Source organism: Pipra filicauda, unplaced genomic scaffold (genome assembly GCF_003945595.2).
Source record: "Pipra filicauda isolate LSUMZ 115617 unplaced genomic scaffold, ASM394559v2 scaffold21_size4447388_pilon, whole genome shotgun sequence".
Classification (NCBI taxonomy): Eukaryota; Metazoa; Chordata; class Aves; order Passeriformes; family Pipridae; genus Pipra; species Pipra filicauda.
Genome location: NW_024104332.1, coordinates 1,810,960 through 1,830,605, shown reverse-complemented (window position 1 = coordinate 1,830,605; position 19,646 = coordinate 1,810,960). Strand labels below are relative to the sequence as shown.

The 19,646-nt window shown below is 41.6% G+C and overlaps 1 protein-coding gene across 4 annotated transcripts in view; it reads right to left on the bottom strand.

Annotated features, from left to right (window-relative positions):
- The window catches only part of ERBB4 (erb-b2 receptor tyrosine kinase 4), a 605,247-nt gene that overhangs the window by 16,733 nt on the left and 568,868 nt on the right, over positions 1-19,646 (bottom strand). For all 4 annotated transcript variants that reach the window (XM_039381400.1, XM_039381402.1, XM_027735643.2 and 1 more), the window contains exons 21-25: positions 19,275-19,430; positions 16,567-16,642; positions 14,447-14,593; positions 12,445-12,542; positions 9,518-9,688 (exon numbers count right to left, since the gene is read on the bottom strand). In XM_039381400.1, coding sequence (XP_039237334.1) covers positions 9,518-9,688; positions 12,445-12,542; positions 14,447-14,593; positions 16,567-16,642; positions 19,275-19,430 — 648 coding nt within the window. The remainder of the gene's footprint in view (positions 1-9,517; positions 9,689-12,444; positions 12,543-14,446; positions 14,594-16,566; positions 16,643-19,274; positions 19,431-19,646) is intronic.

The following is a 19,646-nucleotide window of genomic DNA, read 5'->3' as shown; positions in this document are numbered from 1 at the left end:
AATTTACCATGCCCTTAGTTCAATGCCTGTCAAGTTCCACTGGGCATCAATGAATCTGTATTGGAAGTGATGAACTCGCAGTCACTTTTCCAGCATTAACCTTTCTCAAAATATGTCTACATGTTTTACCTTGAATGTTGATCACAAATATAGAAACCAGTGTAAGAACCATGCTGTGTTAAGTGTTTGCTCCAGTTTCTAACAATTGCTTCTTCTACAATCAAGACACAAAACATCCAGTTAAGTGAGGGAAAAAATAAATAGAAGAAACAATGAATAAGACTTTTCTATACCTAAGTGTTTTCTGGTTGCTGTTTGCCAGAGGACAGGGAAGATTTGAAGGCAGCCTGAGCTCTAACTCAGTTCCCACAGGCTGCCTGTGTCAGTTGGATGTGACAGACCATATCCTGGCGGTGTGCTGGGTTTAAGACATCCCTGAACTTGTTCAAAATCAGTAGGAGTGTTTCACTGGCCACCTGGGTTCAGGCCAGTACTGACTGACTTCATAGCTTCAGATCAGTCATTCAAACTTTCTCTTGCACTATTTTGTCTCCTATAAGAGAGAAAGAGTCTGTTTTCAGACTTACAAACTCTCCATATGCAGTGGGAGATCCAAATCTGAATACAGCCTTCTAGCAGTAATTTAGTCTGGACTGTGAACAGTGAATGGCATATATCACGAAAAAAACATGCCTAACAAACCTGGCATAGGGGTATGAGAAAGAACAAACCTAGATACTGCACAGAGTATTTCCTGTGCTGTTACTGGGAAATACCAGACATAAACCATGTACAGTGTAACACTTCACCAAGTAAAGGAGTAAAAGATGACAAGACCACCAATGAAAATAACCTCTTAAGAGATGCACAATTTGGGCACAAACCCCAGTATCCAGGCACACTGACAGGGAAACAAGGTGAAATGCTTTTCCATAGACTCATCTGCTACACCTGGGCTGGGAATAAAAGATTCTCCTGCTATATGGCATCAAAAGCTCTCCTTGGAAACCCCCTGTTCTCCCGACCTCAGAAACCCTAATCCTTCTGACCATTGGAAGGGCTGGCAAACAGATTTCAGCTGGCACAATATGCAGTTTGATCTAAGCATGATACAAGCATGAAGGCGCAAGGATTCCTTTTCCCTATTATTTTGTGTTAATGCACCACGAGTGTCAAATAGGAAAGCAGGAAGGGAGACAGCATGCTCTTGTCTATCTTTCCCTTTCAATCTCCTTGACTCCTATATCTTTCCTGTCACCCATGCCTAGCTTTCTGTCACTCCTTTTTTAATACAGTCTCCAAGACACTTTACAGTAAATAGCAGCTTCTAACAATGGACCAGTTCCCCACAGTTTGGAAGGGACAACGTACCATTTCCTAGCTATTCTATCAATTCCCCATGGGAGAGAGGGGTCAAGGCACTGCCCCTGTTCATATGCTGCAGCACCTGTCCAAAACACAGGAGCAGCAGCAGCTCCTTTTCTGTACATACCTCAAGCTTCAAATCCCAAAACAGGGAGGGAGGATGGGGCATGGGACCAAAACCACAACACGGCCATGATTTGTGATTGCGACATGGAAGACAAAAAAAAAAAAAAAAAAAAAAAAAAAAAAAAAAAAAAAACAAAAGAAAGTTGATGAGTGATCCTGGGAGCAATGGCCCCCCTCCTATGCACATGCTGCACTGCCATCTCCCTCAGTCTGTTTTATACAGTAATCAAAGGATATTCTGAGCCTCTCAAAACGCCATCAACCCTCATTGAGAATGAAATAGAGCACATCTCCACTGAAGCCTTTACAGCAGTAATCATTACAGCATGCTGGCCTGAACAGGGAGCTCTTACAGACAAAGATGGATTTTAAAAATAAAATAAAAAAGCCTTCCTAAAATCTGAATAGAAACTTGATGATAATCTCCCCATTTTATTATGCAAGGGGGAAAAGAAACCAGTAATTGTGCACTCTTGGTCTCTTATAGCAAAGAATAGGCTTCTTGATGAAATGCTGGGTTGATTTAGAGCAGGGCTGAGGTTCTGGTGGCAATAATACTCTAAAAGAACTAACCACCCATCTGATTTGGATAAAATAATCATTTTTTAACATCTTAAATCTAAACTTCATCTGTGCCTTCTCCCACTTCTCCCCACTACATCTTTCGGAGAGCCTTTTTATAGCTTTGAGAGTTATTTTTCCCTCCCCTTTCACAGCGTTTAACAAGAAATTCAGACTCTACTTCGGCTAACAAAGGCCATTTTTTTAGGCTGTGCTGCCATTCAACTCCATTGCATGTATGTTTAGAAAGAACAGTATTTGGCACAGGTTGCTCCAGAGTCCTTCTGCCACCTCACACCCACAGCATTATCCCAGGAGTCCCATTGCCATGGGACATTGAGGATGGCACTCTCTACCTCGGGGGCCCCAACCATCATAGGCAGACAGATGTTTAAATGACAACTTCCTGGAGCCCCTCCAGGTGCATTTCCAAATCACAGCCCCTTGTATACTTTTAATATTTTAAGAAAACCACAAATATGAATCCTTGCAAACGGATGTTTTCCACTAAAAATTTCTGCTTCACATCTTGTCATAGAAGGAAAATTTTCTCCCAGCTCTCATAATTATTTCCTGACTCTCAGTCCACTTTTCCATCTACTGAATTATGTAGAGTTGTTTAGCTTGCTGTTTTCCAAGAATGCCTCATCAGTGCAGTGTAGAAATATTTATTACTTACTCTTTTTATATCTATTGACTTTTTCTTTTCAAGAGAGAAAAGAAAATAGATCAGCTGTGAGCTCTCTCGACTGTTAACACAGCCAGCAGCTATTCATGGATTAAGCAGATGCTGCCTGATTTTAAACCAGTTTATATTAAAGCTCAATGAATTTACATCTCACACATCAAGATTTGAAGCAGCACACAGCTACAGTCTCTTCCACTAGACCCACTGAACAGTAACTTGCAGAAAGTACTGTGAGGGGGTGATTTGTTACTAAATACATATTAAATTTGTAGAAACCAAAATGCCTTCCAATACTTTAGGGAAGTCTGACCCTAAATCTATATGCCTGAATGCACGAGAAAATAGCCAACACATTAAAAAAGTCTTGTTCTAAGGCACTTGACCTGCAAAACCATGAGGCAATTCAACAAGTTGGTCCTGATAATCAGTTCAGGCTAAGAAGGGCTTACTCCTTGAGAGATACCATTGATTTCAGCTGGCCTGGCTGCAAAGCAAGAAACCAATTGCCATAAAGTAGTTCCAAAGAATTTTTTGTGAAAAGCTGGGCATCATCTGAGTCCTCCATCTGAATTTTCTTATCCCCTCCTCTGGCAAACTTAGTACATTTTAAAAAGGTATTTAAATACTCCTGTTCTAAATATACATATTTTGTGAGAAGCTTTCCTTTTTCAGGTAAATTATTAAGGTGAAATAATTTTTCATGGAATGTATTTTACATTGTATTTTTGTATGTTTGCTCTCACTACTTCTTCACTCTGAGCAATGAAATTTGGCTGACTAGTATTAGTCTGGGTTTACCTCCTGCTTTTCATGGACAAAGATGGTCTGGTGCTATCCGCACTTCTAACAAAGGCTAGAAACAGACACAGAGGAATTTCCCAGAAGAAAAAAATTATGGTAGGTAAAATACTTGTGGTGGTCCACCAGACACTAACAAAACACTAACACCTACTGGGAACTGCTTAATGTAAAAGACAGAGCAGAACGGGGAGGAGCTTCCTACCACTGGGATGTCATTAAAACTAAGGAAAGCAGAAAATGGGAACTAGAGATCTTGAGAGACAGCTCGGTAGGACTTCCAGAATTACCCTAAAAGTCTGAAGGCAGTAAATGCAGTCAGTTGCCCAGATTCTACTAGAAAAACACAAAATGCAGTATTCAACAGAAGTCATACAGAATGGCTTCATATAAACCTTCCTAACTAATCAAACAGTTTTTCAAAAAGCAAGAGAGCTAATGTAGTGTTAGTTACTGTCAGTGTAACAAACTGAATCATTATAAAATGTTTTGAAGCAATGTCTAGTTAATTTACAAGATCATCTATTCTGGCATTGGAAATTTCATTCTCACACTTGCATAAGGAAGTGACAGAGTTAAGCAGGAAGGCAAAACAATTACTACTAAGATTTTCAGAAAGTCTTTTATCACCTCTTAAGGAGAAGGAATTAATGAAATGGGATAGAAATAAATAAAAAACTCCACAAACTGACAGACTGCAGTAACAGGCATCAAATTTAAGAAGAGATTTGGTCATAATAGTTTTGGGAAGATATTGCAGAAGCAGAAGGGTGGCAAACACCATGAACAAACCACGTGAAAAGACAATTGTTGTCATCTTGTAACAGCAAACATATACAAATGGTACTATCTTATTTAGCCCTTTAAGCAGAAGAGGTTTTTGATAACTGGCAGCTCTCTAAATCTAGCACAAAAAAGGGTGCATTGCAGACAGAAACAGGGTCCAAACCCTCCTAAAAGGTCAGCATTAACTGCCCAGTGAGAGTTTTCTACACTGTGATGTATTTTCCATTCTACCTGATACAATTAAGACAATCTTTCTAAAAGACAAACTCCACCTCAAACAGAATTTTTACACTTGATTCAGAAATTAAGAGACAAGAGGCTCTGGGCTATGCTATGCCAGAAGGTTGGACAAAGTGCTTTCAATGGCCCCATTGAGCCTTGATATCTCTTCACACAAATTTTGTATTGACTTTAGGATGAAGCAGCTTTACTGCTATCAGTCCCACGTGGCCAGGACACTCCTGGAGAAATAATTTACCTAGAGAGCTTGTGCAAGAACACTTAACTGCCTTTTCTTACAGAAAAAGAAATGGGGACCAGGTGCTACTTGGACAAAGGCAAATTGTGGTCAAATCATGACTCCCTCCTGTTGCCTGCTTTGCCAAGAGGAAAGGATGCTATAAGCAACTGCTGGCTCTCCTCACCTGCAGTTGGCAGTACCTCTCACAGTAGCCCAGCTGAGCTGACACTCTGGGAAGTGCCTCCCCGGCTGCTCTCCAAAATCCCTCCTTCCCCCCGTACCTGAAGACAGCTTACAGCCTGCTGTATTTCAGTATGTAAAGGAGATCATATTATACCTCAGATCTGATCTACCACTGGAGCACTACAGGCAGCTGCCTAAGAAATTCAGCCCTTTTACATAAAGTCTAATAAAAGTCACTTAATTCTGGTAGTGATCCCACTGAGTGAACAGTCCCTATTGTCTGTGATAAGCTGGGAAGAAAAGATGCCATACACCGCACTGACGTGAAACACATCTGAAAATCACGAGCAACCATCCCTTTTGTTACCTTGTGATTTGAAAAAGGCTACCTTTCAAATTTAGAAACCAGAACAAATTAATCATAACTTCTTCCCTGATTTCTCTTTGGAATAACCTTTTTATCCACAGATGTATTCAGATGTTCAGCCATGCAACACCACCAGACCTAAGGCCACACCAGGACTGCTGCAGTGGCACACCATATACTGCTCAGAGAACTGAAAACTGGCTTTTGGTGTAGCACAGTCCACTTTAGCCAAGAAGGATAGTCTCCTTGGACACATGGATCAGACATCCCTGAAAAAAAGTTCCTTGATATTTAATTGCAGGGTTGGGAGATGCTTGCATGATATGCAGTGTATGGAATGAAATTACAGGGACAGTATCAGCGAGTAATAAACAGTATAGACAGTTTTCAGCAGGAATTAGCCAAAGATTTAGAGCTAAAGGCATCATGGGGTACACAGAGTGCTTTCTGTATTAGTATTATCTCTGTGCACACAGGACAGTACTCGTTATAAATACCTGAATGAATCATGTAATGGATGTGAATGTAGGACACTCGAGCACAAGCTGGGCTCCTGTGCTCATGGAAACACTGCCGAGAATTCAGCTTATCTCTCAGAAGCACAGAGCGTCTAAAACTCCATATTTCTAGAGCATCCCTAGACAGCGAAAAATAAAAACTGGAAAAAGCCAAAGAGCCGAAATTGCAACTGAAGAGTTTCAGATCCAGTGAAAGAGTTCAATTTAGCTTAGGATGTTAATTTTTATTTAAAAGCTGCAGCAGTCTTAGACTGGACTTCATAACAGAGGCCACTGTTACAGGCCAGACCCTGTGTGTGTTTCTGCTCCCAGCAGCACAGGTCGCCAGGACGTGCTAATGTGAAGCCAGTGTGGGTGTGATGGAAAAGCTAAAGCTATATCTGAGCCTTGCAGCTTCATAAATCTCTGTAATCCTTGAAGGAAGAAGGATGTGATACTTTCCAGGGAGCTGGAACCTCCATGGAAGGTTTCCCTCTTTCCTGTTTTCTTTCCATGGGCTGCAGCTCTGTGCTATTAATTCACATCCAAATAACTTTTTCTTCATATGGGAGTGAGAGAGCAGGCAGTGTTTTATGAAGTCTCATTCAGTGGTGCCTCTCCCAGGCAACAAAGTTCAAGGATTTAGACCTGAGACCACCCTAGAGAAACTTCAGAGATTTCCTGAGAAAGTAAATACTCCTACTCTTCCTTCATTCCCTGACTTCAAAGGTTGAATGTGAGGAGCTACATGATCTCCCTGCTTTCTTTCTGCAGACTTCTGTCCCCTGCAGCCAGCCATACTGCCATGTTGGAATGTTCCAGCTATACTGCTGGAACATTCAACTAAAGCTGTCAGTACAGTGCACCCTGAGAAGGAGCACAATGCCTTGTCATCATATAACTGACTCCTGCTCTGCTGAAACATCAGAACAGCTAAGACAGGAAATACGGGATCTTTCATGCTTCTGATCTCTGAAAATGACATGAAGATCATGTAGCTTTTGTCTGCATTTTCCTTCACCAAATTGCCTCGCAATCTCCCCATAAAATGCAATTTGCCAGACACAGTGAGCAAAAACTACCTAAGCTGCATCAATGCATTTGGCATCTAAGGGTGCAGCAGCACCATAATGAGTTTGTGCAGTATTAATATGCACTACACTAAACAAGCATAAATCACAAACTACCCAAAGGAAACACCAAGATAGAATCAGACAACTGCAGATAGAGAGTTCTGACAGAATTTCAATTCCATGTGATTCCTGTGGCTGACACCCATCTGTACTGAACTATGCACAGCAGATGCACTATTACCTTAAAGGAGTTATTGTGTATTTTGTTTAAATCAACATGAATCTTCACTAAAAGAACAGTTAACTTACCAACAACCTGAGTGCTTCACAAAAACAGACAGGTATGTAGCTTTCTGCACTGAGAGGAAACAACTGTACAACCTCCAGAAAATACCTCTCTGCAAAGGAAACCAGAAGTGCTATGATCCTACAGGGATTTCAGCTTGGCCCTGAGCTCTTCCAGGAACATGGTGCTGTGGCCTTCCTGCAATCTAGGTGTACCCCCTGTATGGCAGCACTAGCAGTACATTTAAGAATTGCAGAATTTTAGTGAATAATAACAATAATAAATGCCTGTGTTTGCATTCCATGAATATCCCACTGAGCACGTTGGCTGCCCCAACAACCCATTTTAAATAAATCTTTCAGAATATTTACTCTAGGATTTTTGTTGGATTTAATTCCCTCAGCTCTAGTGGACTCCTCTGCTCAACTAGGACCAAAGACATAAGGCAAAAGAGACTGTTGAAAAGGCAAGTACATTTTCCTGTAATCCTTTCTCCTTTGAACGTACCTCAGTGTTTCCAGAAAATATGGGAGTGAGATGAATATAACAAACCTTATATGTCAGACTCTACTCTCTCAACACTATGTTGGTGCAAATGGCAGTACTCCACCATGTCACACTAAGCCACAGTGTTTTGCATCAGTGTGACAGTGAGTACCTTTCAAAGGTAACTGCTGTAGTTTCCTTATTTTCTCAGAAGCTGGCAGCAAAGGAAACAGAACCTCTCCAGAGACAGCTAGGAGTAAACCTGATTTATTTCAGATCGACATCAACACTAAAAATTAACTCTTGTTGCCATAAAGAGGAAGTTTCCTGCTTATTGCTAAATCCTGCATCATCCCCCTTTCACTGCCTTCCAGCGATACAGGAGAAATGCTACATAAATCCAGACTTCTCTAGTGTCCTTGCCTTTAAAACAGTAGCAATTTCTTTAAGAAATGACTATTATTTAAGACCAGATTTTGTCTTCCTTATTCCAGAAAACCACTGATTTCCTCAGGAGAGGGTAAGGACCTTCAATACTGACTCAGTTTATACACTCTTGGCTCTTTCACTCACCTCTTCCCTGTCTCACATGGTACACCATGTTCACACATGTGAACACCATGTTCACACCAGGGTATGAATTTGGAACTATATAAGGAGGTCCAAAGGGTTTCTAAACCATGAGGAATAAACACCAACATTTCAAAGTTACTACATTTAGTATTTAAACTGTGATTTTCCACTGAAAGGAGCCTGGAGAGAAAACAAGTCCCTAATTACTAGATACACCTGATGCCCACGTGAATGCCCTCACATTAGTAATGCATTTCACCATCTCTTAGTTTTGTGAGGAGGGGTGGCACCTAAACTATTAAAAGGATGGAGCCAAGCAGAGAAACAGGCAGAGGACAGAGCTGTGGGCAGGCTGTTGAGGAGTGAAAATGAATTCCAGAGACCTGACCTCGGCTCCCCACCTGGAGCAGGGCTCCTGTGGCACTGAGGCCCAGAGGCATGTAGGACAGGATCCAACTCACCAGAGATCACACACCAGGTCTGAGACTGCTCTGCAGCTGTCAGTAGTTAGTGGATAGAGAAAGACACCCCTAGAAAGTTACTTTCCCACTGTAAATGTTCAAGGCAGGCAGAAATAATCACCCACTGGATGTACCCATGCTACTCCAATGACACGAAATGAAGGCTAGATGAAGAGCTTAGATTATATCCCTTAGACGGTTAGTTATTTGAGCTAAATTCCACCTGAACAATCTCTGTGCCTCAGCTCCCTCTGCAAAATGAACAGCATTTCCTCCCCTGAGAGGGATGTTACGAAGACCAGCATGCTGATATTTGTGACATGCTCAGCAGAAACAAACATTGGTGAAGGAGGGCCATGAAAGCATCACATACAAATGGGAAAGGGGTCTGAAATCTGGCTCCAGACACAAAAGCAGCATTATCTATATATTCCAGCTGCCCTCAGTTACATCAGTGCCAACCCTGCCAAGACAACAGGATTGTGGGGATGGGAGCATGAGGGCTGTGCACTTCCTGGCCATTTGCAGTGGAGAAACAACACTGCTTGACTTCACGAGCCTCAGCTGTGCTTTCAGGAGAGGCAGCCCCAAGTCAAGCCTTTGTTTGCTCAAGGCTGAGCTATTAATTTAGAATTCACTGAGGCACAATGAACAGGGAACCCAATGACAACATTTTTATAGCCACTCTCCTTACAACAGGAGCTTGTAATTCGCAAAGCAGCGCTGGCCTGTGTTTGATTGGTGTAACCCAAATGTTTACTTGTACTTTTATATTAACAAATATTTTATGTCAGAGCTCTCTCTTACCCTGTTGGAATCAATTCTTGTCCTGGAGGTGTAGATGGGAGGAGGGATGTTGAAGGCTTGAGGAACAAGATACTCTTCAGCATCCATCATGTCTTCCAGGTCTTCCTCATCAAGAAGGTTTTGGAAGAACTTGCTATCATTAGGACTTGGGAGCTTCATACGATCATCTCCCTAAATAGATCGTATTGAGAGAGGAAAAATGTCAACAGATGGATTAATTTCCCAAACAGCCTTTCCTTCAGCCTCTTTCATGCCCTGGCAGACAGGCTGCAGGGACCACAAATGCTGTTTTATTTGTTCTAAAGCACCATATCCACATCATTTGTTGATTTATTTTTTTTTTACTGGAATATGATGACAGAAAGGGAATAACTGCATAAATCAAGCAAAGCTATTTTGGCATACTTGTGATTGAGCTTTTATTCTTTCTTCTCTCTTTTTCCCATATAAGCTCAGTTTCTGACCTAAGTTCTGACATATTTGTGAAGTAAGTACAGATAAGATATGGTACAAACTATTAGAGAGTGTCCAAAGGAGGGCAACAAAGATGGTGAAGTCTTGAGGGGAAGCTGTATGAGGAGTGGCTGAGGGCACTTGGTCTGTTCAGCCTGGAGAAGAGGAGACCAAGGGGAGACCTCACTGCAGTTACAACTTCCTCGTGAGGGGAAGAGGAAGGGCAGGCACTGATCTCTGCTCTGTGATGACCAGTGACAGGACCTGAGGGAATGGCCTGAAATTGTGTCAGGGGAGGTCTAGGTTGGATATTAGGAAGAGGTGCTTCACTCAGAAGGGTGGTTGGGCACTGAACAGGCTCCCCTGGGAAGTGGTCACAGCACCAAGTCTGACAGAGTTCAAGAAGCATTTGGATGACACTCTCAGGCATAGGGTGTGACTCTTGCGGATGGTCCTGGGCAGGGCTAAGAGTTGGACTTGGTGATCCTTGTAGATCCCTTCCAACTCAGCATATTCTGTGAAATATCTCAGCTATTTAGGCTGAAATAGGGACAGGTGGGGAAAACATGGGAACTGTTGCATCTGGGTGTTTATTTTAATTTGTATTTTTAGGGACTTAGAGGATAAATTTTGCTCCATCCATATGGAAAGTTCTGCAAAATATAACGGAGCTAAACCCAATAAAAATCAAACTAGACAACAACAGCAATATGTGTATGTATTGAAACACCACCTACAAGCTGGAGAGGTAAATCTGGGCTGCACTTTGCTTGGTGCCACAAAACATCACAAAGGCAGCCCATGGCCAAACACATAAGAAACCATAGACTTCACTGCATGGTTAAAGAATTATCTCCCACTCCTCAAGAACTATTATGCTACATGTGGAATAAAGCAGGGAATGATGGATGTGCTGTAGGGTACATCCAGAGAAATTTTAAAAGCTCAGTAGGAAGCTTGACATTCTTGATTGGATCTGGAAGGAATGGGGAGTCATGATGGCAGTAAAATGGAGTTACCCTGGTTTCTCCTCCAGAAGCTCAGAGCCTATATTGTGTGCAAGGAGCACTGAAGAGGAGCCTCACAGGATAAAACACCCACTGGACAATGCAACGGGGGAGGGAAAAGCAGGGATAGAAAAGGAGGGAAGGGGTATTTGGAATACGGAAACATGTCCTATCTAATGAAGTCATTTAATGAGATTGATTTTTCCAGAATCACTTGTATCTGCTGAACTTACAAGTTATCACAGCGTGGAGTACTGCTACGGAAATTCCACACTCAGCACCACAAATCCTCTTGACTAGTATTTTACTTTCCAACTGTATTTTACTTCTGCTGAAGATGGGAGAGCAGCGTGTGTTCCCACTGTGCAGGAACACACCATGAGTTGTCTGGCGCGTCTACACAGTGAAATGAAACACCATACGCTGAGACTGGCACTACACTCAGAGGCAATCAGGAGACCTGAAGTGGCAGTGACTGTGCTTCTGGAGGCTCTTCACTAGGAAATCTTACATCAGTGTGAAACTGAGGACCAGCTGGATGTACCTCTGCCCTGTACTCCATGGCATAAGATATAGCACCAGGGTATCATTACTTGGATCTAACTATTCCCATGCTCTGGTCTCTGGTGTTTCACCATCACCTTACTTCTCTTAAGTTTTCATTTTCATTTGAACTGTTCACACACTGGGACCACCTAAGGACCTTACCAATCAGATGCACTTTCTGTGGCTTGAGTCTGAGCTGTCAAAAACACACGCACAACTCTAGGCTCCCTCAGAACGTATGAAAGGGCGCACACCTATACTCAGCCACACACAGCTCCACTGTGATGGACTCAAGAGATATTGCTGGCACAGTGCAGTTCCATAGGATGAACCATGCTGGTGTGGCTCTGTCACAAGGATGTGAAGCCTACAGAGTCTACACAGTCTAAGGAGAACAGAGAGGGAAGCTTCTCTCTAGCATGAGAGGTACCAGTGTGACAGAACACCCTGTCTTCTGAGAAACCTTTATGTTCAGGCTATGAAAAGAAACTTTCTTGTGATCTCAGCAGTGCAGGGAAAAGTCTCATCAGGATAATCCTCCAAGATGCAGCCTGATCAACTGTAGAGCCACGCAAGTCCTTGGTCTAAAAGCAGACTCGCTGTCCATCAATGGACAAAACTTGTCCCCAGTTTCATGAGAAAATGCAAAGCACCGGGCAGCCTGCAAAGCCAGATCTTGTATATGTGCTAATAATACAAGCCTAGGAAGTGAATTTCAGACTACTGTATTATTAGTATTATTGTTTTTGAGATACTGACACTGGCTATTCTACTTCATGCTTGTATAATACTGTGGTTGCTGCTTGCCTAAAGTTCAAGAGCACCTCGAACTTCAAGAGATTCAAAGGCAACCCCCCTAACAGTCAGGTTTTACAGACAGAATATTTTTTTGGCCCCCTGTGATGTTGTAGACTTGCTTACCTGAATTACTAGGTATCTCTGAGGGTCTCGAGCCATTCTAGAGAATTCAGCAGCCAGCTCCTTGAATTTTGGCCGACTGTCAGCATCAATCATCCAGCCTGGGGACAGATGATAGATGACAAAGGAAAGAGTTAACCATCAAGGGAAGAAATCATTCAGTTTTTAAAAATGCACAAGTTTGAAGTCCTTGATAGCTCTGGCCTAAAGAAAAGATACAATAAGGAGCCCAGACGAATGGAAAGCTAGAATTCTGTGATGCATAAAATGGAAAACACCTACGTTTGGCAACACTAGATTGTTCCTTACTGCATGGATTTTTTTCTCACTTTGCTGAGCTCCTCTCTGTCCCAGAGACAGCAACAACTCCTTACAATTTTCTCTGTCTTGCCCATTTAGATGTCAGTACTGACTATCTTTTGTTAAGGATGTGTCCAACCTCTAATACAATGAATCTGACCTCATCAGAGTCTAGTGGATTTACTACAAAGTTACTACTAAATACAGTTTTACTTTAACTGACCTACTGTCCCACAGTGACTTGGATTAAAGAGTTGTTCAGCAGATCTACAGAATGACTGACCTGGCATCTGCCTTTCACCTGTCTGCATCATAAGCACAGCCCTCACACGAGGCACTAGATACTATTCTAATAATGAATAATGAAAAAAAAATGAATAAAGGGTGACTCCTTTGTCCTTCACTCTCCAAGAAACATTCATCAGGATCAACAATTCTCAATCCCTGCTAATAACTTTTGCAAAACAAGCAGGTAATATAGGTAGTCACCATCAGCAAGTAGTTTCTCTCTGTCAGCTTTTTCTAATGGAAGATCCTATCAGCAGCTTCCCAAGAGCATGTTCTCTCTTTCCAGGCGTGCTAATGGAAGCAGGCCTTATCTCCTAAGTGTGATTTAGCCAAAGAAGTGACCAACACAGGAAAAAGAAAGCTACTAAACTTATAAAGAATTTCACACAAACATTACAGTCTGTGCATTAAGCTGTAACCTTTCATCTCCCAGATTACCACCTCTTCTAGGGCTTCCTTCTGTCCACTGAGATTCGCCTCATGCTTATTAGAAATCTTACCAGATGGGACATTTTTGCACTCAATCAACATGGACCCCTTGCACTGTTCAGACAACTTCCACACCTGCATGCACAGTACGACTCTTTTCAGAAAATACTTTATTTGTCTCTTGTAGTTTCCTTTTGTTTTTTTTCCACTGCTTTTGTGTACAATGCAAAAGGGAAAGGAGTATATAAGATGGGTGAGGTGTCTGTATGTTAATCTTACTTAAATTAAGCCAGAAACATCAGAGAGATATTTCTAATTCTTTTTAAATTAGAAGCATAACCTTGGAGGATACTGTCACTGGTGGGGGTATCTTGGAGATAAAAGAGTAGGAAGAAATCATGTGCAGATGGTTTTTCTTTTTTGCTAAAGTAAAAATATTCATAAATTTTTGTACTGGACTAAGAATGATAAAAAAGTAATCCTCTCTGTAGTATTTCTTCTATTAATTTTACTTTTTATTATTACTATTGCAATAATAATTCTCATTACTAACAATAAACCTTTGTGATTTCTTTCCTCAATATTTGGAACCAGCATTCCTCCTCACAACCTTCACTGGCTGGGTATCCAGGTACCATAATGACGTATAATACTATCTCTTTTAACATCAAAATTAATTGTCATGCAAATGACAAGGGTATACAATAACAATCATACAATTTTGACTTCACAGCAAGAATATGAGATACCATCTGACAGTAATAAGAAGCTGAACTAACTCAGCCCTTCATAGCTAAATTCGTATCATTTGCAATTGCAAAGGATGAGCATATAGTATTTAAATGGAATTTACAGTATCTTGGGAAGCTTTTGTTTTGAAGCAACTTGTCCTATTCCCCAACACTGTCAGACGCTGCAGATACAAACGTTCTAAACCAGTGTCCCTCTAGCAGTGAGCACAAGGATGTTAAACACGACAATTACTCACACTTCACCATCACCATATAGACATCAATAGTGCAGATTGGAGGCTGAGGCAACCGCTCTCCCTTCTCCAAGAGATCGGGGATCTCTCGAGTTGGGATTCCATCGTATGGCTTCCCACCAAAGGTCATAAGCTCCCAGATGGTGACTCCTAGACAGAAAAAAAGAGTGTCAGTATTTGAGGTCATGCCACTCAGTTTCCCTTACAGTGCAGTGTTCTGGCCCAGTTCTGGACTGCAATCCCTTCTTCTTTACCAGTGCCTGTAAAAACACTGAAGTTTGGTCTGGCGGGGAAATGAGGTGTCGAGCGAGCAACTGCGTGGTGCTTAGTTGCCATCTGGGCTTAAACCACGACAATCTGCCACTTAGAAAACTCTGGAAAATGGCAAAACAGCACTGAGTGTTAATCTTCAAAAGAAACTTCCCTCATTTTTACTGGTGTAAAAAGCAGCATGATAGTTGTGAGGCACAAGAGAAAGGTCTGAGATGAACAGTGGCACAGTAAATGGATGCAATAACAAAAGAATACATCACACTCTTTTATCACATTGAAAAGGGAAATGAATGGCTGATGTACTCTATTATTTTAAGGGGAAAAAGTGCAGATGTTCCCTAACTTAGAGCATCAATTTCCCACAAAAGTACAGCATTGAGTAACATTAGGCCATTGTCTTTGCCTTGTAAGTCATTCACAGGCACTTCTATTATTTTTTTCCTTAAATCACCTTGTTTATTTGAGTTTATGATAGTGCTGTGCTACAAACCCAAGATTCTCTTTTTAAAAAGCCATAGGATTTGTTTTGGCTTCAGAGCTGGAAATAAAGATCATGTATCATAAGTAACAGAATTTGTCCCCAAACAAAATCTTAAATATTGAAAATCCCGCTCTCGCACCAATTTTTTAAAGTTTTTATTTGGTCATTTTAAACACACCTCCAGGTTATTACCATATTTTGCCAGCTGTCAAGCTAGTGTGAAAGGTGATGGGCAAAATTACCATATGAATAGAACACATATTTATTTCACACTCATTCACCTCCTTGTTGATATTCAATAACTATTACTTGTCAACTGTTTATGGTCTTGTCCTTTCTGATTATAGATGCTCTGGGCTTCCTGCATTTAAAATGAATTTCATAAATGAAGGCATATTTTTTCCTAAGTGATACAGGGGATACAGAATTTGAAGAGAAAGAGCAGCTTTACAAGATCAGTTTAACTCTCACAGGTTTTTCTGAGCTGACTAGAAGAGGGCAGCTAACCAGTCACAGCAAACAGTGTCTTTTGCTGCTACCCACAGGTAAAAGTGAGTAATGACTAGAATTGTACACCCTTTTGGTTCAAAATGATATGGCAACAGGAAATGTAAATAGGACACCATAGCCCTAGATACTGCTGAAAATTGCCATTTATAAAGGTATACATGATCTTATTAGTAACAGCTATACTGGATAAACAGGAAGACGTCTCAGCAGATGTGGCACAACAGCTCATCTGGATAACAATTAACAACACTAAACAAACTTCTAATTTCTCAAATACAATTTATTTTTTGTGTGTGAGTAGCTCACCAATTCCCAAGTTATCTCTGAAATTAAAGGGATGCTTTTTCTAGTTAGTTTGGAGAGCTTGTCTCTTCTTTTTCTTTCTCTAGCCATATTTGCTCTGTATTGTGACAAATTCTCTTCTATCTGACTGCAGATACAGAAAGTCCCATAAGTCTGAAAATGCCTTTTGACATTCATGGTTTTTAGAGTTAAGATTTTCAAAGACTGCTGAAAATTGTGACCTGCAGCCATATTTTTATGAATCTGTGCCTAAGCTGAAAGAGGCCTTCTTCTGTCATAACCATCAGGTAAATGGCTACCAGACCAGACCTTACAGCACTCATCCCAGCAGGAAACACCATGATAATATATTTTAGTTAGCAGGGAAGTAACACAGGAGACTGTAACAACTGCTGCCTAGTTACACATTTAAAAAAAAAGAAACAAAAAATAAGGAAAAGCAAACCCCTCTGGATTTAACTCCTTTAGGAAAAGAGGATATCTTTAACATAGTAACACAACTTGGTTTAATGCTTTAAAAGACACAAATTTTTAAATTAATCACATGAAGATTTACCATAGCTCCAAACATCACTCTGATGGGTAAATTTCCTGTAGTGTATGCACTCCAGAGCCATCCACTTAATTGGCATCTAGGGAAAGACAAGAGAAATGTACCCTTAGAAATACATTTTTAAAACCATACAGACAGATCCTGTTTTAAGGCATCAGCTTCCTTCCTGTTTCCTTTTTCAACCGCAAGCTTGAAAAAAAGCCGCACAACCCAGCAGAGGAAAAGGCTGTTCCTGCCCTCTGGAATGGGGCTTTGCCTCATAAAAACACATGGAGGTGAGAAACATGAACCGATTACCTGCAGAACTTCTCAATTTTATTGATTCAGACGTAGTGGAAAAACTCATGTTTTCCTCAAACCTGTGTAAAGATGGGACAAATCACTGCATCCAATTCCCCTAAATGAGAAGTGCAGCAGAGAAGGTGGAATGCAAAAGCTCTTCTGCCTCAGCAGTTTGCAACACCAGACGCTGCTATTTCAACTGCTCCCTAATGAGGCAAGTTAATAATGCAGCATCCATAATACTTCAGAGTCCCCATCATCAGGGTAAACAGGCAATGGGGAGAACTTGCAGTGCTTAATTTCTATCTCCTAATATTTGTTAGGAATTTAGCTGTCCCAGTTCTCTTATCAGTACTGCTGGGAGAAAAGTTGCTCCCAAAACTAAGTCAAAAGTTACCTCTGGCTGTGAATCACCCTCAGGGGAGCTCATCTCTTTTGACAGAGAAGGGTGTGCAGGCAAACCAAACCTCAGTTTGGCATAAGGGTCCACCCTCCTGAGTCTGTGTTACAATGGGATTCATGGTTTTCTGTTCTTGAGCTGGCCTGATGGGCCCAGGTCAATCCATGAATATCTTGGACACACAGTTAGCAGATTTTTACCTGGCAGAGACTGGTATGGGTCGCCTCTAATTGGGAACTATGGATTAGGTACTGGAATAACTAAAGAGATATTTAACTGCAGAGAGAATATGAACAGATAGTGGGTGTAAAAGCAGAGGATGTGTCTTCATTCAAACCCTTATGAAAATACCTTCCATGGAGTTGACTGATGAGCATAACCCATAGAGTTATGGCAAAAATAGAACCCTGTAATAAGGTTGGCTTAGCTCTTGCAAAGGCAGTTCATCCTCCTCCACTAAACACTGCAGAAGTGCATCACTTCCATTCCCATTAAATATGGCTGGGTTGTTCCAAATATGAACAACTGTCGAAGGAGCAAAGGCTGCCTTGTTCATCATGAGGTAACTCAGATTGGAAGCAATCTCAGGACACCTCTAGTCCCACCTCAGGCTCACAGCAGGTTCAACTACGAGATCAGGCCAAGTTACTCAGGGTTTTATCCACTCTGGACTTGAAAACCTTCAAGGATGGAAACTGCATGACCTCTGTGGGCAACCAGATCAACTGCCTAATTGCTCAGTCTGAACCTCCCTTAGCATGCTCTCAATACAACTTGAAGCTGCCTGTGTCTTCTGGATTTCACAGAATACTTCTCTGGAATGAAGTGATACATCTGACATGTAAATGCTGCTCCAGAGCTCTCAGCAGTGTGACTGGTCTCAGAAGTCCAAGACATAGCTGCCAGGGAACAGCTGGTTTGCAAAGACCAACTAATTTTCTGTCATTCACTGGCTGATGGAGGGAAGAAGCATAGGGGTTTCTGAAAACAGGATTAGAGAACTGAAAGAATCAGGGAAAACTCCACCTTCCCTGCCAGGAGGTCTCTTTCCATGGGGAAATGGGAAGGCACCAGTGACTCCTCTCAAGCTCTTCACCTCAGTGACTGAACTGCTGATGTGATCCATGCAGCACACGCCAAGGGCAGCAACCACACAAACAAGGCAGCAGCCCATCTCAGAGAACAGCACACACTGGCAACAGCTGTTTGTCCCAGACAAGGGCATAAGTGAGCACAGAAAAACACAGCAAGTAGACAGAAAGGAAACTGAACATCCAGGAAAAGGAACGACAGGAGAGGCAGAATCCCTTGGGATTCTGTGACAGTGAAATATGAAATTTCAAGATGTTTAGGGAGCAGCCAGCATCAGTATGTACTTACAGCCCTCTGAATTTTATAATGCATTAATCTGAAGGCAGTAGAAATGAGGTGAGGCACTATATGGATGTGGTGTGGTATGCTGGAAAGTAACAGGGGCAAATTTCTGTTTTCAAAATTATCCTTAAGCTGGCTTTTAGTGGCCTGGCATTCAGCATGGTATTGGAGACATGGATGCCAGACAACATACACACAGGCTCTTTCAGTGTGATGGAAGAGGTAAACTCTCTTATGATACAAATAGAAATATGTTCTGTGGCCTTCCCTTTTGCTTCCTGGAAAATTACTTGTCTGGGAAAATGGGACTGCAAGTTATTGAGATGCACACTGACCAGAGAAATGGGCTCAGCAGGAATGCCCTAGAACATCCATCACTCAATGAACCGAACTCTTTAGAACAAGATGCAAAATGGAACATATGAACAAAATCTGAGTGTGAAAACTGTTCATGCAATTGTATTTCAGCACCTGGAGAAGCTCAATGAACAAAGAATGAACAGTTTTTATGTGTGCTGTCACAGGGTTTTGCTAAGTCACTGACAGACTTTCTTACACCGATAATAGCCCCATAGGGATACACTGCCCTAAAGAGTAACTTCAGGAGGTTTGTCACAGCATGATAAATTTACTTCCAGACATGTTCAGTACTCACTTTCCCTCCATCAGCATTATACTCCTTTTCATCCCCCTCCAAAAGCCTGGCCAAGCCGAAGTCAGTGATTTTCACGTGGTTTGGCGATTTCACCAAGACGTTACGGGCTGCCAAGTCCCGGTGGACAAGTCTCCTTTCTTCCAGGTACATCATTCCCTGAAGGAATAAGAACAGTAAAAAAATTCAATGAATCTTACATGATTTTTGGGAAATACCTTTCACTGGTGACATGTAAAATGTCTGGTTCACTTACAAGTATTCACAATGAGAAAATGGCCTGGAGGGCAGAAGTTAAACACTGCCCTTACTCTGAGCAGGAAGTGGGATTAGATGGCCTTCGGTTACTCCAATGTGAATGATTCTACAAGATTC